The 25,363-nt window shown below is 39.6% G+C and overlaps 1 protein-coding gene across 4 annotated transcripts in view; it reads right to left on the bottom strand.

Annotated features, from left to right (window-relative positions):
- The window catches only part of CPNE4 (copine 4), a 268,547-nt gene that overhangs the window by 185,989 nt on the left and 57,195 nt on the right, over positions 1 to 25,363 (bottom strand). For 3 of the 4 annotated variants that reach the window (XM_086849429.1, XM_086849437.1, XM_086849446.1), the window contains one exon: positions 185 to 334. The exons of the other annotated variant lie outside the window; for it this stretch is intronic. In XM_086849429.1, the coding sequence (XP_086705555.1) occupies positions 185 to 242 (58 nt within the window). In that variant the 5' untranslated portion in view covers positions 243 to 334. The remainder of the gene's footprint in view (positions 1 to 184; positions 335 to 25,363) is intronic. 4 annotated transcript variants of the gene reach the window in all.

Genomic DNA, 25,363 nt, shown 5'->3' with positions numbered 1-25,363 from the left:
CATTTGTACTAGCTTATTTTGACTTTCCTCTAGGGACTTATAGCCTACTCCATATTGGGAGTATTTTGCAATCACAGTACCACCACACCATGATAGACTCAGTTTCTGAATAAGCCAGTAGCTATTTTTGGTATCAAATTGATTCACAAAAGAATTGCAGCATGCTGTCAGCAAAAAGTCCTACCAGTGCCAAATGTACCGCTGGTGCCAGTGCCGTGCCATTCCTCTGCTGGTGTGTCCATGCTTCCCAGGAACTGTGCTCTACTGAGCTACCAAAGATGGGTCCTAACGCGTCAGGACACAGCGCAGCCTCACAGAGATCCTAACCTGGACCCTGGAAGCAACAGAGCTTTGTCAGCAATGTTACAGTAGACCTACCGCCTTCTGACACAGTGCCAAGACTTTGGCTAAATAACACTTTCAAAAACAAGCTCTAGAAATCCAAGCCACCAAGAATCTTCAAGAGTTTCTCTCCCTTGGAAATTCTTGCGGAGTGAGAAATATCCATGTTGTCAATCAGCAATAAAGATGAGAAGTGAGATACTTGGAATATATTTTATAAAACTTTGTCTGATATGAGGCTGTCCTTTAAGCACTTCTAAGAGGAACCTAGGAGTTTAAATAAGAGTTATGTCTTTCTTTTGAAATTCTCATCAGTCTTTGTTAGCATATGCTGACAACAAAAGGGCAAAACAAACAATTCAGCTCTTATAGTGATTACAGAGTTAGAGGGAAGGGGTTCTCAGTTCCTAAAATGATGCACACAAAAGAATCAGCTCACATAATCAGTATTGATGGGCATCCTACTGCCACCTGCAATGCACAAAACACGTGCTGGTCTTGACACCACTGCCTGGTAGAACATTTCATGAAATTCACATTAAGTAAGCAATACCCTTAAGATTTAGGCACATATTGCACAGGATTCCACCTACATTCATCTGTCTTTAAAGGACAAATTTATACAAAGTGCAGTAAAGTTCATGAATGACCCACTGCTAACAGAGAGAAAGGAATGCCTATAAGCCAGAAGTGATGGCATTCAAGGGAGAGGAGACATAAGAGGCTAGTATTGAAGTCCCAGCCAGATGTTTCCACTTCACAAATGCAATCACTATGGTCAAATTATCTAAAGCATAGTTCTTGTACGAATTAGGAGTTGAAAGTCATTTCCAGGCTTTCTCTCCAGACCTGTGAAACTCTTAATTCCTTCCCTCACCTGCCCTCTACTATGATTGCTCTTCAAACAGAAATTTATCTACTCTCTTACAATGTTTGTTGAAGGCCAGTTGCAAAGCATCAGGGACATAAGGAATGGTAAGGCAGAGTCACCACAATATTTCCTAAGAGCACAGAAGAGTAGAATTAGCCTCATATTCCATCATGCCAAAAAGGAGTGTTGATAACTAAACTGGGTCCCAAACATCCCATGAGAGAGGCCACAAAATTTAGAACATGCTAAAACCTGATTGTTGCTAAGAGCATAAAGCAATGTTTTCCTTGTTGAAGTATTTATATCTCTGTTAACTCTGAATGGATAGCTACCAGGCTTCTCTATACCTGCATATATTTAGAATTAGGAAAATGCATGTTGGCATTAACCAAAGTGCAACTATACCAACAAACAATATTCAAATCAATCTTAGAACTTTTCAGTGATAAAAGGCATTTCCCATGCACTGTGTGCTTATCTATGTCTTATTCCTGATCTGCATTGTTCCAGTGCAAACAGATCCAATAGTCAGTGATATTTTTCACAACTTAAAAATAATTATAATTTCATATAATTACTGGTCTAATGTGTGAACATGTTTCAATGTACACAAGTATAGGGTAACTCCAAAATGAAGAGATTTAAAAGGCCTTCATAAGCATAGAACCCAAGATCATCATTTTTGCTCCTCTTAACTAGTAGAAGATTTGGGTTTTATTTTCTTCTCTAATGTCAACAAATCCCTTAGGTAAAGGTGCTTGGAGAGGAAATGAACAAGCAAAAAAACTCATAAAAATTAATAATAGAGAACATGGGTTGTAGTAAATGCATGTCCTCACAAATCAGCCCACCCAATGCATGTCCACCAAAATCTCAGTGACAAATGTCTTTGTAATTTCTTTATGGTATCAAATCCAGCCTTGGATACCTGTGGAAAAGATGTACTAAAAATTTCTAAAACATTTTGAAAAGATATGGACTTTGACAAGAATTTTGCTGTTTCAGTCGTAAGCACTCTTTTCCAATTACAAAGATTACAGCAATTCAGATCTGACCCAGTGAATGATGGATGACACTCTTTATGCTCTGGAGTCAACATGAAAATTTTACACCTATAATTTCTGCCGTCTACAAAAATTGGGTTATACAATAATGAGGTGCTTGACTGCTGTTGCATTAAGTCTGTAATGAGACTGAATGCACAGTCACACCATTTAGTGTTTTAAATTGCTTCAACTTCAGAGTAAATACATCAACAAAGACCGAGCTGGGATATTAAGATAGAGCAGTACATCAAAATACGATGTTCACTTGCTGATGGTTACATGAAAATTATTTCCGTGTTTCACTGAAGAATTCTTCAAATGATTCACTTGTGTAATATGTTATTAAATGAAGCACATAGAGGCATCTTAAACATTAACTTAATTGAAGGTAGGCATAACACAGGCAAATATTTAATACTTGCTGTAGGAAAACATCAATTCTTCTCATGAGATTTCTACCATAAGCTAAAAAGCCTGACGTGAATTACATTTCCTATGTATGCTGGCTCTTAATTTTTCCTTTTAACAAGAACTTGGGCATTTTACAATATGCTAAGAAAACTGTCTCAGTCAAATGATTACTGCAGTATTTCTTATTTAGCTACTTCCAGTGTGAAATTGCAGCTTTTTTTTTCCATTCCTCCCCTTTTTTGGCCTCTGAGCATCCATGTTCTTTCCATCTATGGTAAGTACCTATGACCTCAGACTTCTGTCAAGATTATGCTTTCAAGTGATAGGTTGCCCAATAAAATTCTCAGAGCAGTTTGAATATACCTATATCATATTTCCCAGTGATATCACAAAGGAGCTCTTTCTCGGTCACTTCAGTGTCTGACAAGTGCTGCAGACAAATTGCACTGGGTCTTCAATACAGTTAATGTAGGCCAGTTGTCTAATAAGAGTAATTTAGGTTGAGAGGGATCTCTGGGATTTTCTATTTTCCATCCTTAGATCAAAGCAGATCTGGTTCAGGTAAGCTCTGGCAGTATCCAAGGATGAAGATCCCACTACCTCTCCGGGCCTCTCTTCCAGCATTTGACCACCATCTCTGACAGCAATTTATTGTTCGTTTTCCTTGTTAGAGATTATTCCTGCTGCCAAACATCCTACCACTGCTCCTCCAAGAAAACCCTCACTTCACCTTCTCAGATAACAGCATTAAGATCACATTCCCTTAGCCTTCTCCTTGTGACACTGAACAAAGCTAGGATCCTTCCAGGACTCCCTTTGACTTCACTGACTTAGCCAGCTAGTGTGTCAGAAGGTCTGGTTAACTCAGTTAAAATAATTTAGGACTAAAAAGAGGAAAAGATCACTGCAATTTCCTGCATGTTATGGGCAGAAGACAGGGTGTAGGAGACCATAGTTACATTAAACAAGCAAGCATACTCCAGCTGGGACCTGCATCCATAACTGGCTTTTCAGAAAGCCATTCGCAGTGGCAACTTTGGCTGGTCAAACTCTACCTACAAAAATGCAAGCTCTTGAACACCTCACTTACACACTGCCTACAGAGTAACTATTAATACAGAGACAAACATCTTTTATGGGGGTGTAGTACTTCCCATGCATTCCTTCAAGGGACACTCCAGAAAGGTTGTACAAATTATTGCAAGTTGAGTCTGGTTGTTATAATGATGTTTCAGAGCAGAAAGGTGGCTTAATAGAATACAGGGATAAATAGGAAGGACTGTTTGAAACCTTATCTTTCACTCCTTGGTATTTTGAATTTCTGAATAAGTCCTTTCAATCAGTGAATACATTTTGAACTCAGACAAATGATATTTTGAGATTTTTTTTCCCCCTTAGAATTTTGTTCAAAGAATGTACTGAGAAAATTAAATATTTAAAGTTGCTTTTACTTCCTGACTGTTTAAAATGGGTTCTAAGTTCTGTCTGCCATTATTATCAAATTAAAGCTTTAATTAAAAATGCTGTGCAATTTTAAGGGTACTATCCTTTTTTGTTTCCTCAGCTTATCTATCTGCTGTCCAGTATAATTAGTATTTCTTATTATGTGAAATTTAACAGTCCGCTAGAAAAATTTCTGTCTTAGCTTTAACCTGCTCCCAAATAGAAAACACTTCGTATCTGCCCATTGCATGAAATTGTCTAGAAAAATTAAAAGTAGTTTAACTTACTGAAACAGACTCTGGTAAAGCCCTAGTTTGTTATCAATATAATGGGTTTCTTAATTGCCTCAGAGATTGCAATTTTTAACTTGCTGGATTTTGTGTTTTCTGTTGGATGCTGTCCTTGCCTTTCCCCAGCAGCTAAAGCAACAACCAAAGAGATAGCTCAGAGAAGACGCTGTATTTCCCACTGCCTTATTTCCAATATTCTCATCATCAGTTTCTTATCTTTAAAAATTGCTTCATGTTTTCTAATTTTCAAAACAATAGCCTCAAACTCCCCTAACACTAAGATAAAAGCTCCAAGATATCAAAACCTAATTTTGTTGTCTCCATCTACAAACAGAGAATACTATCCTTAGAATTAGACAGAGGACCACACAAAATTTTTCTGTCAAAGAAAAAAACCAGAAAATGCTACCTCAGAAACAGCTTTAAGTAAGAAAAAAAAAAAAAATAGTTCTGATTATGCTATGTTTAGTCCAGCAAAGGTTAAAGGCCCCAAAATAATCTTTTTAATCTGGCTGCATGAACACTCAAAATATTTTGTTCAAATATCACTCCATTTCTCACCCACTACTCAGGCATTTTGATTTTTTCCATGTATAAAATAATTTTATTTAAGCTGTGCCATTTGCAGTGGTGTGTTTCAGGAAATGCTCACCCTTCATTTATAATGACCTAAAGTCAGGGAGCCCTTGATATTGCCCCTCAAGCACCTATAGGCTGAAAACTCCTAAGCTGACACAGCACAACCCCAGATGGGAGGAACTCATCCTTGTTCTGTCACTCCAATGTCTTCTTCATTTATAGTAAAACACACAATAGTGCATACAAATACCAAACAAACAGGTAAAGCTGCATTGTTTACCTAACAGCCAGCAGCCAGCCAGCTTCCATGAGAGCAAACCCAGCACTTCACAGGAAAGAAAATACCATTTCAATGTAGCCTGGCCTAGCCAGTTGTCTGACGTGATCTTATCCGTTCAAATAATACAATTTGTTTCATCCTAAGAGGATGAAAGAGACCACCCAAAGAGTAAACTGATTGCAACCACCCCAATGCACAATGCCAAACTGCACCTCAGCTTCTCAGCCACCAACCTCTGTGTCCAAAGACCTGATATTTCCAAACAGCAAATAACTCAAACACCACACTGTTCCTCACTTTTCCTGTTAATAAGGATGGAGTGATCTGCTTCTAATCCTGGCCTGATGCTATTGGAAGATTAGGCTGAGGAAGCCACTGATGAGATGCTACACTTTGTTATGTCATTCTAGTCTCTGCCCTTTCTAGTTGTAAGCTTTCTGCTTTAATTTCCTTTATTTATTTCCTCATCTTAAATGTCCCATCATACACAGCTATCACTCAAGGTCAAGCCACACAGACACAGGCAAATCCCTCAGAAAATTAAGTTTTGGCTTCATATAGAACTATGACTATCAGAATTCAAACATTCGGGCAACACAGTTTATGGTGGAAAGGAAATTATGTGGAAAATAGGAGAGACATATTTGTTGGTGGTTTGTTGCACTACAAAACTATTAGCACTCACTTGTCCCTGCCCAGTTCATTCCAACCAGTGCTCAGATAAATTCACAAATGCCCATATACCCCTGTCTGATTACAAGCAGACCACAAACATGCCTGTAAATACCGTATTTACCAGTGAACCAGAGAGAGAAGCAGCATCTCTGGCCAGCTGTCTCCTTGCTGATCATGAGAAGTCAAGACAGGCATCTGTCTGACAACCTGTGTTTTAAAATAAGGGAAAATACCATCAGGTGGAAGGCCAATTCCACATTGTCCTTCACACAGTCTGTGCTTACCCGAACAACCTGTAGGATTTCCCATACTCTTCAACCTTAGATGAGCAAATTTTAAGGTACAAATTACTGCACTGGATCCTATTTCACTAATTCCAGTTCAAAACATAGACCCCACAACAAAGTAATGAAGTTTATTTATCAACCTGTTGCCTGAGGGAGTCAGAGATGACCTCCAAGTAATCACAAGACCAACAATGACTCTGCTTATTCAAAAACAGGACAGTCTTTACAAACCACAAAAGGTAGGCCTAAAGCCAGTTTCTCCTTTTTACCTCAAAATAAAAAATCCAAATCAAAACCACACACAACTCTTGTCTTCAGAGGGGATATGAGGTCTAAATACACAGTTGCTGTGACTGACCAAGCTCCTGTGAAACTGAAGAGGAGCTACTCTTTTTCCAGTAGCCAATGTTTTTTCCCAAGGGTAAGATTTGGAATATTCATTTTATCCTCTACTGCCAACAGAGTTGCTGTACCCACATTGCTCTTTGGTTAGAAAAGAGGTATTTGGCACAACAGCTCACCTTGCCAGCTATCAAAAGAGACCAGCTGCTTCCCCCTTGGAGTGACAGTGATGTTGGTGTGTCTGGGACTTCCAAGGCCACAATGACCACTGTCAAAATCCTGGTCACCTCCAGAGCCAATAGCTTAGATCTGATACAGGCAGTATTTTTCCAAAGTTATACTGTGCTAGAAAAGCACAAACTATCCAAAATACACCTTTTAAGTCACCTAGATCAGTTATTCTATGGTATGAGTACTATTACTGACACTTTGGCAATAGCATGGTCAAAGAGGACCACAAAAGCCATGAGAGAGGTAAAAAAAGGACATGGACCATTAGAGATTGGTTATGAACACAGTAAGATGTTCCTGCTCCAAACACCCCTCTAGTGGGAGCTCAGACATGTAAAATGGAGAATTGAGGCTCTTGAGAAGTCAGAAGTCAATGTTCCCGTCAAAAAAAACCCACAGTAAGCAATGCTTTCTCATTAAACCCTTTTAGAAACTGTCTGCCTCTGACTTTCCTTTTCTATTTCTTTTTCTTTGGCAAACTTGTCACAGTCCTTCTGTCCCAGCTCCACCTTGGCCAGCTTCCCAAACCCTTTTTGATAGCACTGCAATGTCACTCCTATTGCAAACTACGGACAGCAGACTCTGCTGCTCTAGAATGAGATTTACTAGAAGAGGGCTGGAATGAAGAGAACACATACACAGTGTGGCCCTAATGTTCACTCTCTCCAACACAAATAAGAAAGTAGATCTGGACTGCTGAAAATGTATCCTGTATACTTTCCCTGCGCAGAGTCTACATCTGCTCCAAAAAGGGTGATGATTACTGCAGGTGACCATAATTATAGCAGGCCCCCCTGTCTTCACTCAAAAAAGAGAAGAAATGTCTCCCTATTCTCCCTTCAGACCACCAAGGAACAGAACTTTAAAACAGATATTTTTTTTAATGCCAGTCTAAGAGAAAATCCTCTTTCCATGAGATTTTGGTCATATAAGGTCAAACCAGAAAGAAGAAATAACACCCACTGGCTGGTCACAAGTATGCAATAAAAGTGGAAATCAATGTTTATGGAAGAATGTTGTTTGCTACTTAAATTTTATTGAACAGCAAATATACTGAGCATATTACCACTTTCTTCGTTGACATTCTGCAAATACTGGAAGAGACATCACATAAGGCATCCATTCAAAGCTATTTGCTCAGTTAATATCAATTTATGGCTATGGAGGAGAATTTCTTCAGTGTTTCTGCAGGGTTCTAGTGGCTCTCTAAAAGAGAGTTTTTGCTCATATATCAAGGTGTTCCAGTGATTTATGTGAGAGCCTCATCCCCAGCAGATGTGCTGTGCTGCTTTGGGCTGGGATTAAGCTAATTTTCCTCACAGTAGCTAGTATGGGGCTGTGTTTTGTTTTGCAGACACAGTGTTGATAATAACAGAAGTTTTGTTTATTGCTGAGCAGGACTTACACAGATTTCAAGGCCATTTCTGCTCCTCACATCACCCCAGCAGCAAGTGGGCTGGGATTTACATGGACCTGGGAGGGAACACAGCCAGGACAGATGACCTCCACTGACCAAAGGGATGCCCATAGCATATGGCATCATGCTCAGCATGTAAAGCAGGGGCAAAAAGAAGGAAGGCAAAGGCATTTAGAGCAAAGGAGTTCATTATCCCAAGCAACCATTACATGTGATGGAGCCCTGCTTTCCTGGGGATGGCTGAACACTTGCCTGTCCACAGCAAATGGATTCCGTATTTTCCTTTGCTTGTGAGTGCAGCTTTCACTTTACCTATTAAACTCTATTCTTCTCAAACCATGAGTTTTACTCACGCCTACTCTTCCAATTCTCTCTCCCATCCCACTGGGGTGAGCAGCTGTGCAGAGCTTAGCTGCCAGCTGGGGTTAAACCACGACAGCTGCTGCACACTGAGAAAGCACATCAGACCCTTACAGTGAGTCTGGAACATACATATGCAAGTAGTAAGCACATATCAGAGGAAAGACTCTCTTGAAGACACTGTTTTTAAAAAGCTCAGAATAACTTTATGCTTCTTTTTACACCAATAATGTTTTAATTAAACTACAAAGATTTCCAAGATCCTGAACGTTCTCTCAAGTGATATCCTAAGGCTTAATTATTGTGAATCTTCCATCACAATTACACACAGCTTATACTACTTACCAAATGCTTTGTTCCTTGCAATTCCCCTGATTATGAAAGGAATTGATTGATTTTTTTTTTTTACCTAATTTTAGGTCCTTTACATCACTTTAAATTGCATTACTAGATTGGAACATAAATCTTTACTGTTTGTGGGGTTTTTTTAACCTACAGAGAAGTCTAATAATTGCATTGAAACCCACACTTGAACAATGAAGCAGCCAAATGTTTAAAAAAAAGAAAAAAAATTATGTAAAACTTTGCTTTATATTATTTTGTGTCTGAAAAAAATGCAAGAAAAAAAGTTTCTGAAATTAAGGGAGCTGCACTGAAATCCTTCTTTTATGTGTCTTCCTATCAGTGAAGTCATTGGAAAAGGAAAAAAATTCAAGCCCAAATTTTTTCTGAATTTGAAGCCCAGTGTACAGATGTCATTCACATCACCACACAGGGCTAGGTATTCTCGTGCTTTTGCAGCATTTGACCTTTCCTACAGGCAAGCTAAGGAGTGAGTCACACACAAACCCATTTACTCTTTAAGAGAGAGGTAAAATTGCCACCAAAGATGGAAAGATTCTCCTGTTGCAGTCCTGTCACAGAAAGGCATATGAACACTTCATAAAAATCAGTGTCGTAACACACACAAACAAGAAGGCTCAATTAAGTAATTAACACAGCATATTTTGTTCTGGCATTTCCTGACCCTTGAGTGCTTGCTGCTTTTTTCAAAGCAGGGAGCTACTACATGAAATATGCCAGAGTTATTCAGAAAGCAAACCATAAGCAGACAATCCATCCAACAAACACTTGATGGTACAAAACACAAACATCAACAAGACAGAGGGGTTTTTATCACACAGATACCTCCTGCTCATGGTGAAGTGGAACCCCGCAGCAACAATAGACTCTCCTGTCTTCTACAGGCCATAGCAAAGTAAAGGCTGTGCCAAAACACACTCCATGGCAGCGGGTATGTGCAAAGGAGCTTTGCCCATCCACTCTCAGCTCCTGTCAGGAGAGCAATTGCTCTCAGCAGACAATGGCTGCTGGCATGGGCAAACAGTACCTGGACCGGTGCAGCAAGAACAATAAATGCAAAAGCTCTTCTGCCAGAAAGCACAGCAAGAGCAGCAGAGGTGATAGGAGGCAAGCATTTCATTAGCAAAGGTTTGTTCATTGGTAACTCTGCTATAAATTATAGATGTAGAGCAATACAAAAAAAAAAAAAAAAAAAAAGAAAAGAAGAAACCTCAGGCCCTATTCCAGACTGTAGCACAGCTATACACTGCTCATTTATGCATCCTTCCTGTTTGCTGCCATCTCTGCCTGCCTGTCTCTTTTCTACTCTTAGCTCAGTTTCCATTTCTGCTCTTCATCTGAGCTAACATCACCAATCTTCTACCAAATTTCTTTTTTCAATTTTTACTTCCAGACTTGAGTGCTTCTCAACCCACTCTGCTTTCTCTCCCACAATAGTTCTTTTGTTTTGGCTTGGGGTTTTTTTGATTTCTTTTTTGGGGTGAGGTTTTGGGAGGAAGGAGAACAACACACAGGCTGGTTTGTTTCAAAATGAAACCCTTGCTTGCCTTTTGCTCCCATCACCCAAATCATCTTGATCAGGAGGCTCCCTATAATCATCCCATCCAACCCTTTAGGACTCTATTTCACGAATATGAGCTCAGACCTCATCCTTACCATAGTACCAATCTCTCCTCTGTTCTCATCCAAGCTCTTCCCAAATACAACCAAAATGTTGCCTAGCCCTTCCAACTTCCTTGCCTAGTGCACAGCTCCCCTTTTTCCCAGAAGTCAATCTTTAGTTTCTCTTCTCAAATGCAGCTCTCACTCCTTTTTGCCAAGAGAGGAAAGACAAACTTGAACTGGTAACAGACAAGGAGAAAGTTGATGTACTCAATTTTCATTTGTCCAAGTCTTCATTGGCACTCTGATCCTGTATCCTGTATGGATGGCCTGCAAGACAGGGATCGAGGGAGCAAAGTCCTTCCCATTCTTAGAGGAGGTCAGGTTTGTGGCCACCTGAGGACAATGAACATACATAAGTCTGTGGGAGCTGAAAGATGCATCCCAGAGTCCTGAGGGAATTGGTTGATGTAGTTGCCAAGCCACCCTCCATGAAATTTGAAAAGTCATGGCAATCAAGTGAAGTCCCAGGTGACTGGAGAAAGAAACATCATACTCATCTTAAAAAGGGTAGACAGGAGAACCTTGAGGCCTATCAACCTGTCAGCCTCACCTATGTGCCTGGAAAGATCTTGGAACAGATCCTCCTAGGAGCTATGCTTAGGCACAGGGAGAACAGGGATCTGATTCAGGACAGCCAGCACTGCCTCACCAAGGGCAGGTCCTGTCTGACCAACCCAGTGGCCTCCTGTGATAGAATGACTACTTCAGTGGACAGGGAAATGATCTAAGGACATCAACTGTCTGGAGTTCTGCAAGGCTTTTGTCAGGGTTCCCCAAACATCCTTCTCTAAATTGGAAAGATATGGATTTGATAGACAGACTATTCTATGGATGAGGAATTGGCTGGATGGTCACATCCAGACAGCAGCGACCACAGCTCGATGTCCAGATGGAAATGAGTGACAAATGGTGTCCCTCAGGGGTCTCAATCTGAACAGAGACAGAGGAATGGAACACCTCTCCAGCGAGAAAAGACTGAGGAAATTCTCTCACCTACAACACAGAGAACCTAGTCTTGTTCAACGGCAAGACCATTGTATTTTATTTTACTTTATAAATATAAAAGTGTCACTTTCTTGGAGCCTTACTTAACCAATGTTTGGGCTTTCCTTTGCAGTTAGGAACACAAATTCCAGCATAAAAGTTTTTTCAAGTCAGTAGGCAATTCAGAATGAAGTAGTACAGTGTGAATTGTCAGAAAACCTTAATAATAACTTTGGTGTCTCTTGAATGTAAAGTGATGCAAAACAGCTTCATCCCAGCTTCATTAATATTATAGGTGCTGAAGACAAAGTGTGGTAAAATCCGCAGTAAGACAAGCATAAATGTTTTCTGAAGAAAAGTAAATTTTAGGTTAACATCAGATTATGCCTATATTAAGAGAGGCATTTGTCTCTCCCACCCAAAACATCAGAAGGAAACCAACTCCTCAAAGCTTATCAGCGCTTTCATTCCTTAAAATACATTTATACTTGATTTCAGTATCCACCAAGATGAACTTCTGCATTACTGACTGAAATATTTTCATGTCACTCATCACTTTGCACAGGACTCTGTAAAAGTTCTCCATATTCTGAAGAAAGGAATTACTTAATTCAATTCCTATGTCTTTCTATGAGTTTTCTTAATTATTCATTTATCCACAAAAACAGAAGGTTCCAGGTCTGGAGTTATGTATAAACATAGAAGCAGAGGACTGGAAATCAGTCATTTGCCCACATTTACTTATTTTGCTGAGAAAACTTGACACTTGAATGAAGGAAGAAAGCTGCTAGGACACTGTTTTTCCCATCCCTAACTAAAAGTCCAAACAACCACACACATTCACAAAAAAACCCAACAAAAACAAAAAATAACTTGGTAAATAACTTGACCTACTCAGTCAAGAAATCACATTCCCTAAGGCCACAGGATCACCCAATGCTGGAATTGTCCCAGCTTCCAATGCTGGAAGTGTCTCTAATGGCACCTGGCAGCTCAATTAGTACCACTCAGTCCAGTTCACACACTTATCTACTGATAAGCACCAAGTGATCAATCAGTCCCAGTGGGGGACCCATCAGATCAAATGATGGTGATAAAAGCTATCTGAACCCTTCACAAACACAGCATATCTCAATAAATCTTTTTAGTGTTAAGGTATTTGACAGTTTGGCTTCTCTACAAAGATAAAGGGGAGCAGCTCATCCAAATAGTTCCATCATGGAGGTATGGCCCTGGCAACATCCTCCCTGTTAAAAGCTGGCCAGGAGGCCAGACATCTTAATCCTTCACAAATATTCAATGAGCTGTAATATTCATTCTCAAAGATGTATTGCAGCATCCTTCAAAGAGCCCGTGACAAGAGGAGATTTAAAAGAAAACCGTGATTTGTTTGTTAGATGCTATGTTATTTTTTTCCCCTTAATATTACATTTCAGCCATTACATTCATCAATAAACTTAGCAGGATGCTGCCTGACATTTTTAAATATGCAATCAATTATGAAAAGTCATGCTGTTTCAGAAAAATTTATCCCACACTGAAAATATGAATTTAGTGACTCTCCAAGCTTTTAAGCTAATCTTATTAACCACATAATAATGTCCAGGGGCATAATAGTCTCCAGAGGCAGCAGGCCATTGTGTTAGTCACAGTGGAGTAAGTCTATAGAAAAAAAATAATTGCCTTGACCTTATCTAAAGTTTTCTGATGGAAACATCTGAAATCCAGCTTTTCAGCCACAAGTGTTTGTTTGCACCCTTTTTACACTGGCTCAAGGACAAGAGGAATTCTGGCCTCTGCTCTCAAGTCCACTCCAACCAAACTACTAACCCACAGAGCTTGCTTAGACTACCAAGGCCAGTCTTCTCACACAAATCAAAGAAAGCATATCCTTGGATGATCTGGATCCTCCTCCTAATATCTGTGATTTTTACACTAAGAGAAGATTAGTTACTTTTATAAATTATGTGCAAAGAGCTGGCTATGCAGTGAAAAAAATCACGGTTACAAGTGTAGCCCTGCACCCAGGGGCACCCATCCTTGCTGCATCTTATTTCAAAAGATCAGCTGTTTTAGATGTGAAAGTGTTGGCAGCTCCTTTCATCTGAAGTGAAATGAGCTTTACCAGCAGTCCTGTGACCAGGCTTAAACGTTTATGCAAACAAGTCTTGCTTAGAAGAGCCTAATTCCAATCTCACTATTGATCACCCAAGGCAGTTGTTACACTTGATAGGCTGTGAAGAAGAACAGCCATATTGATCCCAAGATTGTGGGACTGAAACCAGTAGGAACTGTTATAAAATTTTAATATATGTAATCTTCCAGACAAAAGCAGACTCCAGGGAGAGCTGACCTTTGAGTGCAGAAACCTTAACAACACGTCAACAGTGGGGTTGTATTTTCAACACAAAAATTAATGACAAGATTAGGGAGATTGCATACAGTTGTACTGTATAGAAACAAGAAGGTTTATGCTAGGCTGAAGTGAATTTGTGAGTTATATAAATTGAAATAATATGAAAAAACATAGAGACAAAAAATGCTGATGTAGTTGCCATTGATTTCAAGCAAGGCTGTGCCAAACAACAGTTCATAGTTGATGCAAGTGTTATCTCATCTTAACTTCTGACTATACACCCACAGTATTGACACTGTTTTTAGCAGTCCTCCTTCAACCTGTACCTTTCCATTCACACTCATCATTATTACGAGGGAGGAAAAAACACCCGCCTGCTCAAAATAAGCACTATAGTCCCCACAAACAGAATTTTATGCAGAATGAAACTATTTTGAATTAAATTTGACAAACAGTTTTGGCCAGTAGAAAAAAAGGTGAAGAGTCAGAGTAAGTTAAAACTTCAAGGGATCTCAGGAGATCATCTAGTCAGACCCAAGGGATGGAATATTTAAAAAGCCTAAAAGCCAAGTTTTAAAATGTCAGAATAATTTTGCATGTGAAAGAATCTGTGACTGATGACATGCTTGTTTTTAATATTTGCCTTTAAAAACATGCTTAGAAAATCGCTCCTTTCAAACTGATCCTGCTCTGTTCTATCCCAATTGCTCTGTTCAGGAAACCTTTGGCAACATTATTCATCACTTACCCCCATCCCTTGATTATGGGGCTCTACCCAGATTTTACCCACTGATTTAATTAATTATCAGTCTTATATCCCCTTATTTTACTATCACCCTTAATTCTTCCCGCAACAAATTTCAATTCTCTCATGCATCTGACAGTAGGAAAGGCATTTAAAAAAAACAACAACAAAACCCACAACAAACCAAACAAAATCAAACAAATGCCATGATCCTCAAAAGTGTTCCTCAAGAATAAATTCAGTGTCTTCACAGAAACAGCATTCCAGAAATGGATATGCTTCAGAATGATCAATAGTTCCTTTCATATTAAGAATATTTCCTCTCTAGCTGCTCTACAAAATATGTTCCATAGCACTGCACAGTACTCCCAATAGTTTTTATTATAAGTTCAGACCATAATATGACAAGTTTATTGATTCTTTTTCTGGTGTTTGAATTTCTTATGACTGCGTCTGGCACCCTCCAAGGAGGAGCTGACAACTGACCTCTGGTAATAATGGAATTATACAAGCATACGCAAAGAAAAGGCTGTGACCACCATAAATTTCATTTAATACTGACCTGGAAAATACTTTATGCATTAGACCTACAAGAAACAAAAACTGGAATACTAAGCCCTTTGCTACAAAATCGTATCAAGACAACATTAGCGAGAAAAGTCCTTCCACTGTAGTCAAGCTTGGACACATTCCTGAAAAAGCAGTGGAAAGAGAATATGTATGTTTATACACAGCTTTAGAGTAAGGCCGTGTACTTCTCTGTTTTTACCAGCTTTGCACTGGTTGTCATGGGATGACAATGATCCTACACAAAGTCTGTACAGCAGAAATATTTCTGTCTTTGCACTGTGTGGAACCATTTGCAGAGGTTTCCTATTTACTTTCCTGGTCAATTATTCAGTCACATATATCTGAATAAAATGAGAGTTTTTATAGCACACAAAGCCTGATTACTGTTCTAGGTTAAATAATTAAACTAGGATGGCCAGAATGTTTCTCTGGGTATTTGCATCCAAGAAGGGCTGGTGGACAACCAGCAAACTCCAAATATTTTTCACATAAAAGCATTTTCAGAAAGGATAATGGTATTAATTTTCAGGACCCAATACTCTTCCTGTTCTGCCAGCTCTCTCCTGCCAGACCTCATAGTGAAAATTGAGAAAATCATGATAAGTCTTTGTCACACAATGGGCATCATGAAGATGATTTCTGCCAGCTCTATTTAAGGCACTCTAGAGAGGGATGTGTCTTGTGAGCTCATGCAAAAAATGAGCAAGAATTAGGGCTTAGGCAGGCTTAAATAGAAATATTAATATAGATGTTTTATTCATTAAATTCTTGTAAAATAGGTATTACTTTAACTGATTGATCTAGCAAGACCACAGAGCTAGTACTGTACACTCCATAGCAGATTTAAGTAGAGCTCCTCCATGTTTGATGTTTTCTTTTGTTGAGAGGTTGCTAAATGGATTTTTGTACTCAGCAACCCAAAACAATCTCCTGATATAATTAATTTCATTTGCCCTTTCTGACACAGGATGTCTGAAAGTTCTAGAGTATTTTAAGCCTTCCAGCACAGATACAGTCCCCCAAAAGAGTTTCAGCCTTCAAGATGAAACAGTTCTAAGGAGCCATAGAGACAAACTGTGTGCCGCTTGCAATTGTTCACATTCTTCCTCCTAGTTAAACAAGAAATAACTTCTATTAGAGGATGTCAAAATTACAGTTAAGGTACTTTGCTCTTGTACCTGCCTCTTACCTCCTCTTAGGGTCACAGCATAAAGTGCACTGATGAATACCTCAATACCGGAGGAAGTTTGATGCAATCAGCTTCGGGTGGCTGCTAATTTTTTTTTTTATTTCTTTAATTAAAGATAAGACTAACTAAAGAGTTAGGGACAGCCCCAGCCTATTGGTTGCCTAGTTTCCCACTAAGTGCTGGTGGATTTTTTTTGTTGTTGTTCTCTGCTCTGTGTACTATACTGTGGTTGCTGTATTCTGGCAGTCAAACTGCACACTTTATTTTAGTTTCTACCTGTTGTTTTTTCACATGACACTTTTGCCATCTATCATTCTTTATAAAAATACTCAAACTCTAGGAGACCTATCTTTTTCCCGGCTAAAAGTAGTTTTTCATCTCAACAGGAATCAGTGGCACAGTATTTAAGGCGACATAGGAGTGTAGCTGCAAAATGTTTTTATTTTTATTTTCCTCTTCCCCCTTAAGTATTACAAGCACATTGTAAAGCAGCAGCAATTTGTAATGTTTATTTCAAATAATTTCTTAAAACTCCTAATTCTTTCATAATTTCATTTTTCTACACATGAAATATGTTATAAAAAATCTGTAAGTTAAGTAGAAGACCTGTTGGAAAAACAATCTCAACTTCATAGTATATAAAAAAGGAAAATATTGTATGAATGTTGTAAAATGATTATGAACTGCTGAGCATACGCAATAAGCCAGAACCTTACTGTGTTTGCTTCAATAGGGAGAGTATGTAACCTTTGGATGTTCTTACTATGGATGCAATGACTTCACCATCATTTTAAGTTGTATCACAATTTCTGTACTTTTAAAAGTTTGTTCTTTGACTCAATGATAAATCATAGGCTCACTTCTAAACTTCAATGATTCTGATGCAGAGTAACAAACCTCTTGTACACAGTGACCTGTTCTGTCCTTAAGGCAAGGGCTGGTTGCTGGATCAGCACTTCAGGTTGCTGTCCTTGTCAGCGGGAAGGTAGCCTATGCATGTTGTGTGTTACATTTCTTATACTGCACTCCCCTAGTTGAATCACATCTGGATTTTGGTGTAATTGATGTGCCTCCCTGTTTTTCACAGGCTAAACCAGACTTTTGCAGCTCTTGGGAGAAAATGAAGCTCAGTACATGGCACTGGTTAGGTATTAGACTAAGGAAGATCAGATGATATAGTAGCAATGATACAAAAAATACCAGAAAAAGCATTCTACAGTGATTAATTTTCTCATCTCTGGCAGCCATAGAAACAGATCTGAGAGCCTGTATTTCTAGTTACTGCGTCTAGAGAAAATTGGATAAGATGATGGGAAAACAGATCTACCCTAAATAATACTAGTCTGTAAAGTAGTGAGAGATTTTTGGATATAAAAATATAGAATGGATTTTTAGATATAATAAATGTACATATCTATTTGCTCCCTGTTTTCTGGATGCTCTACTTAGAAGGGCTTCTGCAACTCTTCTCCACCCCTTTTGCTTTGCTGGTTACAGAAAGTCAAGTGTGACTACCTGCAAGTCAGCATTTTGTTTATGGGTCTGTGCCACACACGCTACGGGGAGGAGACTTCTATCAAGTATATAAGTATACTTCTATGCAAAAGGAATCTCTGCCAAAGGTTTCCAAAGCAGCATGAAAACAAGTGTGTTTAAATCAGGTCTTCTTGAGGGTGTGTTGTGGTGAGGGTGGGGAAGGGCACTAACTACTTGTTCACTGTGTTATCTGTGGCAATAGTGTCCCATTTTAGACTTTTCCTGACCTGAATCTGTCATCTGTAAGGAAAGGCTGTTTAAAAGAGCATGGAGTCCAAAGAATGTTTTTTCCCAGACTCTCCTGTACATTATTTAATTCTCCTTTGCATTAGTGGATGTAAGTATAATACAAACAGTTTGCAAACTGTAGTAGCTGAATTAATGTTATGACTGGTGGGTGTTTTAAAAAGAAAAGGCATTCTTAGGAAGGGCTGGTTTTAATTTGCAAGATTATAGTTTGCAAGTTCTGGTGAGTATCCTAGACCTGTCAGATGCTGTTCATGAATCAGAAATGGAGATGGGAGAGCTGTTAAAAGGCCTAATTCTAAAAGACAGAATACGTGCAAGATGAATTTTGAATGACGAGGCAGAGCTCTGCTTCAGGTCACTGATGCTTACATGAAGGCTCATCAGTGTTGTGCACTGGAGGGAATCTGCTGGTGCCAGGAGCTCCCCGTGCATTTGTGCAAGAGGCTGCAGCTGGGAGCACGTGTGTTGGCTGTCAGCAGGCAGAGCTGGGCACACAGCTGCCCCCAGGGCTTTCCACTGCGGCTACGTGGGACAGCCAGCAGCACACAGAGAGGCGCTGCAAGGCAGGGCATGTAAAGAACTGAGATTCACCAGCCCTGCAGTGACACACAGTAACTCAAAGTGTAGGGGGTCGCTATTTATTTTAGAAAACCCAAACCAAATGAATAAAAGAAAAGCCAGAAATTACTCCTCTAAGTCTGAAAAATGTCCATGTTTCCTCACAATTATTTCTGTCTCACTCCATCCCTGGTTCTTGCTTTGGCATGTGGTCCAGGAGGACTGCTATTTCCCTTGTTCAGCAGAAGAGGTGGGTGCAAAAGATGCCCCTTGATGGGCCTGTCAGCATGGCCCATGAATGCCCATTATATGTCAAAAACTCCTTCCTGAGCTCTGTGCAGTATTTGAATGGCACTCTCTGAATGCCTCAAGTGCTGGTATCACATCTGTTCTCATTTAAGGCATATCTAGATAATGGCGATGGAATATTATGTGACTAGTCAAGTAAATGTTGTTAGTAATGCACTGCTCCTAATACTGTGAAATTGCACTGCCTCTAGAATAAGGGTGGAGAGAATTGCTGCTAATTCACACAGAGATTATGATTTGCAGTGTAGTCATGCTTGAATTGATCTTTTACTTGGCTCTGGCAATGCACTGATTGCTTCACAGCCCTTTTATCAGGGCATCTTGAATAGAACCTGGAAATGTGAAGCGGGGGATGTGGAAACAGGGGTCTGGAAATACTGGTGTGAATACTTGAAAATGGTAGAGGCAGAAGGAAGTTCCTAGAAAGTCCTAGTTTTGACCCTGTTTCCCTCCACAAGAGGTGCCAGTGCACCTCTGAAGTGCTGATATGATGGGCATCCCAGCACATACAGTTCTTCTAAAGGAGAACACAAATATCATTCTTTCTATTCAAACTATTTGCTTGTTTGCTTGCTTTCTCAGTTCAAGTTCAGGCACCTCTAACTCACTCATGCAAGTCCTTCTGTTATTTTTTTTTTGCCCTTACTGAATGTCATTTTAAAATTAAAAGGCTGGTGCATGAAAGCTTCAAGACAGGACCTTTGCTGGGCCTATTTGTTGAGCAGCCCAGTCCTTTTATTCAAGTTACTGAATTGCTCAGTTCTATCAAGCATGGTCTGGTCTCCTGAGCCTCAAGGAATTTGGAAGCAGGAAAAGGAAAATGTTAAACCTATTCTAATTTAATGATCTATATTCAGAAAAGGGTAAAATTGCTATTTAGCTAAGTAGATAATGAGAAACCAATTTTTAAAGGAATTATTAGGTCTGGAAATATGCTTTGGTGATTTTTCATGGCAAATTGAAGTATTAAAGTAAAGCACCTCTCAAGGCTTTGACTTGCATGGCTGATTTTACACCTTTGCATTACTTTGTAGAGTGGGGTAGAGTGCTGTGCAAAAGTCATCCTGGCAAGTTCATTTGTGGAATTATATGAGACAGTACTCTCAGCCCAACAGACTGCAAAACAGAGGCAGTGCACCCTTCTGGAGGGGAAGGAGAGCATCTTGTTTGGTACTGTGAAGAATGGAAAAAATTAATCCTGAAACTCATAAATTAGAAAAAGAATGGATGTCACCCCAGGACACTAGGATAAAAAAAAATAAATTAAAAATAAAAAAAGTCCATGAATATAACACACACAAAAGACTGCAAAACACTATAAAGTCACCACTTGTGTTAGCACTCTTCCATAGACACATACTGAAAACTGACTGGATAATTGCTCACTGTGGCTAAAGTTACTGCTGTCACACAGAACTGGGAGGGAAATACCACTTGACTTGAGAGGTCAAGTGGTAAACTTATATGTGATCTCCGAAATGGAAGATCCAAAATTAAGAACCATCTTTTCAACATGTCATTTGAAGGATGTGCTCTATCCCTTACCAGGGGTTTTAATCATCAGGGTGATTTAAGAAATCAAAACAATAACGAAAAAGCCTCAAACACAAACCATCACCAGGGTGATAGGGTGATTAGCTGAAGCTCTGTTGGGGAGACTGAATTGGAGTTTCCCAAGTCCTGTTCCTTTAACCTGTTCACTTCTTGCTGTAAATCACCTTTTTTAAAGGTATTTCATGTATAGAAAAAAAAATTATTAAAAGACATAGGAATTTCATGAAATTATTTGAAATAAGCATTCCAAATTGCTGCTGCTTTATGATGTAGTAAGGTATTAATTTATCCTTTATAAGGGGGAGGATAAAGAAGGGAAAAAAACCACAAAACAATGAAAAGTCTTTTACAGCTACACTCCTATGTGGCATTCAATGCTGTGCCACTGATTCCTGTTGAGATAAAAAATTACTTTAAGCTGGGAAAATAGGGTTCCTAGAGTTCAATTTGAGTATTTCATAGAGAAAGGTAGATGGAAAAAGCATCATGTGAGAAAACAACAGGTAAAAATAAAATAAAATCTGCATTTTGAACTGAGAACTGCAGTTTGACTGCCAGAATTTAGCAAGCACAGTAGAGTACACAGAGAAGAGAAAAACAAAATAAACCCAGCAGCAATTAGCAGCTTCTAAAGCCAGGGTCCCAAAGTGGCTTGACTGGGCTTGTTGTATGTTTACAGAGATAAATCTCTTTCATAGATCTGCATGCTTTAAAATAGCTTTAAACTTTTGCAGCTGGACTCAGAATAGCAAGCTAATGCTACATTACTTGATAAGAGGAGATTCTTATTAAGCAGAGCTTTCTAAAATAATCAAAGCTATATGAGGTGGAACAATCAACGCTGTGCCATTGTCTACAATGAAAAGACTCTGCTGGGACACCAAATTTAAAAATTCCTCCACCATGGTCATACCAGATATAAATCAAACCAGACTTGCTAGCAGAGTTTGGACCAATTTGAGCTTTTACACATTTCAACTTCTTCAGCCTGTAGGGATGTAAGATACATGAACTGGCAAAAAATCACAGACTAGCAGACTCTATACCTTCCGTAGGTAGCTGTTCTACCTATCATTGTCCCTGCCCTACAGCTCTGATGGTAAAAAGTACTCCCTATTCTCCTTCCAGCAAAGTCAGTGAGCTAACTCAAACCTACTTCCCCATACAAAGCAGGTTAAATGGGTCTAACAGATACAGACTGAAGCAGACTGGAATAATCTCACACATCTGTTCTGCTCGCAGACCTGTACAGAAACATGGTGCTGGTAAGTACCTGCAGATGACATCAAACAGAGTAAAAAATGAATAACGTTTTTGCAGCCAATGATTTTAGTTGGAGTTCCTTAAGCTGGCCAAGTTAGGAGTTCAGAGCATAAGCAGGGAGAGTTAGTGTGCCTCACCTGGCTCACAGCAACTTGTGAGCCCTCCTTGCCCCAAAGTTTACATCCTGGTATGGGTTACTTGAATCTCCCTCCTGTGCTTGGTAAGAACTCACTAGGAAGAGGGTGGCAGGGGACTCAATGAAGTACAGGTAAATATTAGCTTTAATGGACAACTGTTGGAATGAAAAGAACAAAGAATCCTTGCACAAAGTCCAAGATTTATTTTTAATTTTGTCTCTTAAAACATCCTCATTAAAAAAAAAAATGTTAGCTACAGAGGAATACCCAATCTGTTAACATCTTTGTAAAGTCTCCTTAAAAAAATACAGTAGAGAGTAAGGAAAAAATGTTCCCTGACTTCACTGGGCTGTTGTCCCATCCCTTGGATATCTCCTCAAGTCTGACATGCACCAGTTTTTTGTGCCACTTAATGACCTATCCCTTAATAACACCCAAAGGAACAGTAAAGTTCAGTTCTAAAAGAGAGGGACAATGGTACCACAGTAAGGTTAGGATACCCCAGACCCTCTCCACCCACAGCCAACCCAGCACATGAGCTCAATCCCTCCCGTTTCCCACCAAGGCCCACAACTCTGTCAGGGCTGCATCACCCTCCTTCCAACCCCCACAAGCTTTCAGCTCAGCAAGCTCTGCGGTTCAGCAGCATCTTTTCTCTCACCTTCAACCCAAGGTAGCTGCTTGTCTTCTCAAACAGTAATCAAATGCAGTGCTAATTCTCAAACATCATCCACTGCTGCGGGCACAAAGCTTTTAAAATAGTATACAGCATTTGAAGTAAATACCACACAGGCTAACTGTGTATTGCAACATGATTTAAGTCACTGTCTTCAGCGTTGTTCTACACATCCATTTGGCTGCCAGGCTGGAAAATGCCAAAGCTCTAAAGGCTATTGTTTATGACAATGGGAGTGTGAAACTTTGCAGTCATAATAACATACAAAACTTAATAGAGAAGAAAATTGAAAACATCATTCCAAAAACCCCTTACATACAAAAGATTTGACTGTCCCTTTATGCAGCTGACAAAGGAGCTTTCTTCCCTCCTACCTCATAAAAAAAAAGGAATCTCAAGATATAATAAAGACTGAGAGGAGCAGGAAAAATAATTTTATGGATTTTTTTTCTACATGCATTACACAGAGCAATTTTTAGCCTAGAAAGAGATATTGCAGTTTACCTAAATTGACTCTTGAGGGTATTGTACCTAGAATGAATGTTTAATAGACATTAGTTCAGTTGAAGTAGTAAATAGCTCATGGAGGAGAAATAGCTCTAAATCTCTCCATAAACAGGATTTTTTCTACAAGGGCCTCTGCATGGGATAAAAGCATACATGCACTACTTATCTATCACAAGCCCATCAATTTGTTTGAATAGAAAATAATCATAAGTTTGATATTTCTGTTCTTTTTATCCAATATGCACAAAATATTGAAAAATGCTTTTTTAGTATTTTGTGTTAGCGTGTGTGCTGGACTGGAAGTCCAGACATCCCTCTTCTGGTGCCTCACTGCCATAGGTCGTTAGTGTGATTGCAGACAAATCCCATAACCTTGCTGCCCCTCAGTTCTCAGTCAGAAAAGCTGTAGTAGCATTACTTCCCTTCTTTACACAGATTTGAAAAAGCACAGCAGCAACGCTTGTGAGTCATTCACCACAGCACAGAGGAGCCACACTTACGCAACGGTTGTAAGAATTCAGGGGCTGGTTCAAAGTGTGACTTCAAAGGCAGTTTTTCTTTTTAATCTTCCCTTCCTGTTTCAACCTTTCATATTGGCTCTTCCTTCTCAGGGGGTTAAAACCAGTTCCCAAATGCACACCTCAGGTGAGCAAGACCATGACAGGGAGATCTGTTACCTGGCCTTGCTGCCCAGATGTACCTCATACCTGAGCCTTGCTTTCCCAGAACACCCTACAGGAACAAGAGCAAAAGAAGCTGAGAGACACCACTTCCCTTGACAGCTGGCAATACCCTGCACAACAGCAAGAGGATCCCAAACAAGTTGAATAGGATGGGGAAACAGCTACCAAAAATGTTTATTCAGATAAACAATCCAATAGCCCAGAGCTTCAGTCCCTCTGATGCACCACACTATTGATGATTTCCACTCACTTAGCTAAATCCCTTCAACTGAAAATTGAATAACAATTTTGTTCCAAACACTAGTGCTATTTATGCAATTAACTGATGCTGCCTCAGTCAGTGTGCCCCTGCTAGCCATGTACTCCACCACCACATGAAGCCAGGCTGAAGCAGAGGCTCTGCACCTCGCTTGCCCTGCTGCAGCCAGATGAGCAGGGAATCCAGGCAGTTCTCTTGTCCTCTGGCCCAGCTCCAAGAACAAACAATTTACAGAAAAAGGAAAGTTTCAATTTACCCACAGAAAGTTCTCTAACCACCAGCCCATGCACTTAAGGACCAGCAATCCTTGCTATTGACTTTTAAGGCCACCTATGTGTTCTGTACAACACCTGTGTGTTGTAGCCATGAAAGCTACTTCAGAAAATAAATTTTTCTTTCAGGAAAAGAATATTTAATTTGACCCTCACAAATATTTTAAATAAAAAATAATTCATTGTTCTTTCAAAATAAGTAACAAGTTAGATGAAGATTTGCATTAGAACAAAGCAAGCAAGCATTTATGGTTGCTTGGTTCAGTAGCCAATTAAAAATCAAATACTTTATTCCCCTGACCCTGCAAGCAAAGACAAATGTTTCCTGACAAATGAAAGCCAGAAAGAACATCTGCTTCAATTCAGGTCAATGATTTAGAAGTATAATTCAGGTTTCTCATATCTCTCTACTCCCTGAACCTCTAGGCTGGGCTTGGGGTAGCAACGTTTCTCCCACTGTAAGCAAAGAGCAGGTTTGGGACCATTTAATGAAACTGAATAGACACAAGTCCCCAGAACCTGGTGAGATGCATTCCAAAGTCCTGGGGGAACCAGGACAATGTTGTTGCCAAGCCCCTCTCCATTATATTTGAAAAGTCATGGCAGTCAGGTGAAGTTCCTGGTGACTGGAAAAAGGGAAACTACTCCTGCTTTTTAGAAGGGAAGAAAGAAAACTACCAGTGAACCCACCTCTGTGCCAGGGAAGATCACAGAGCAGATCCCCTTGAAGCAATGGTAGGTCACACACAAGACAAAGAGGTGATCCAAGACAGCCAGCACACCTTCACTTGGGTCAAATCATGCTGACCAATCTTGTGGCCTTTCATGATGGAGTGATGTCCACAAGAGAAGGCCAATCGTTGTAATCTACCTGGACTTCTCTAAAGCGCTTGACACAATCTTAAATGACATCC

This window comes from Cyanistes caeruleus, chromosome 1 (assembly GCF_971803275.1).
Source record: "Cyanistes caeruleus chromosome 1, bCyaCae1.hap1.1, whole genome shotgun sequence".
Taxonomy (NCBI): Eukaryota; Metazoa; Chordata; class Aves; order Passeriformes; family Paridae; genus Cyanistes; species Cyanistes caeruleus.
Note: the sequence above shows the minus strand (reverse complement) of the source record. Positions and strands in the feature narration are given on the sequence as shown.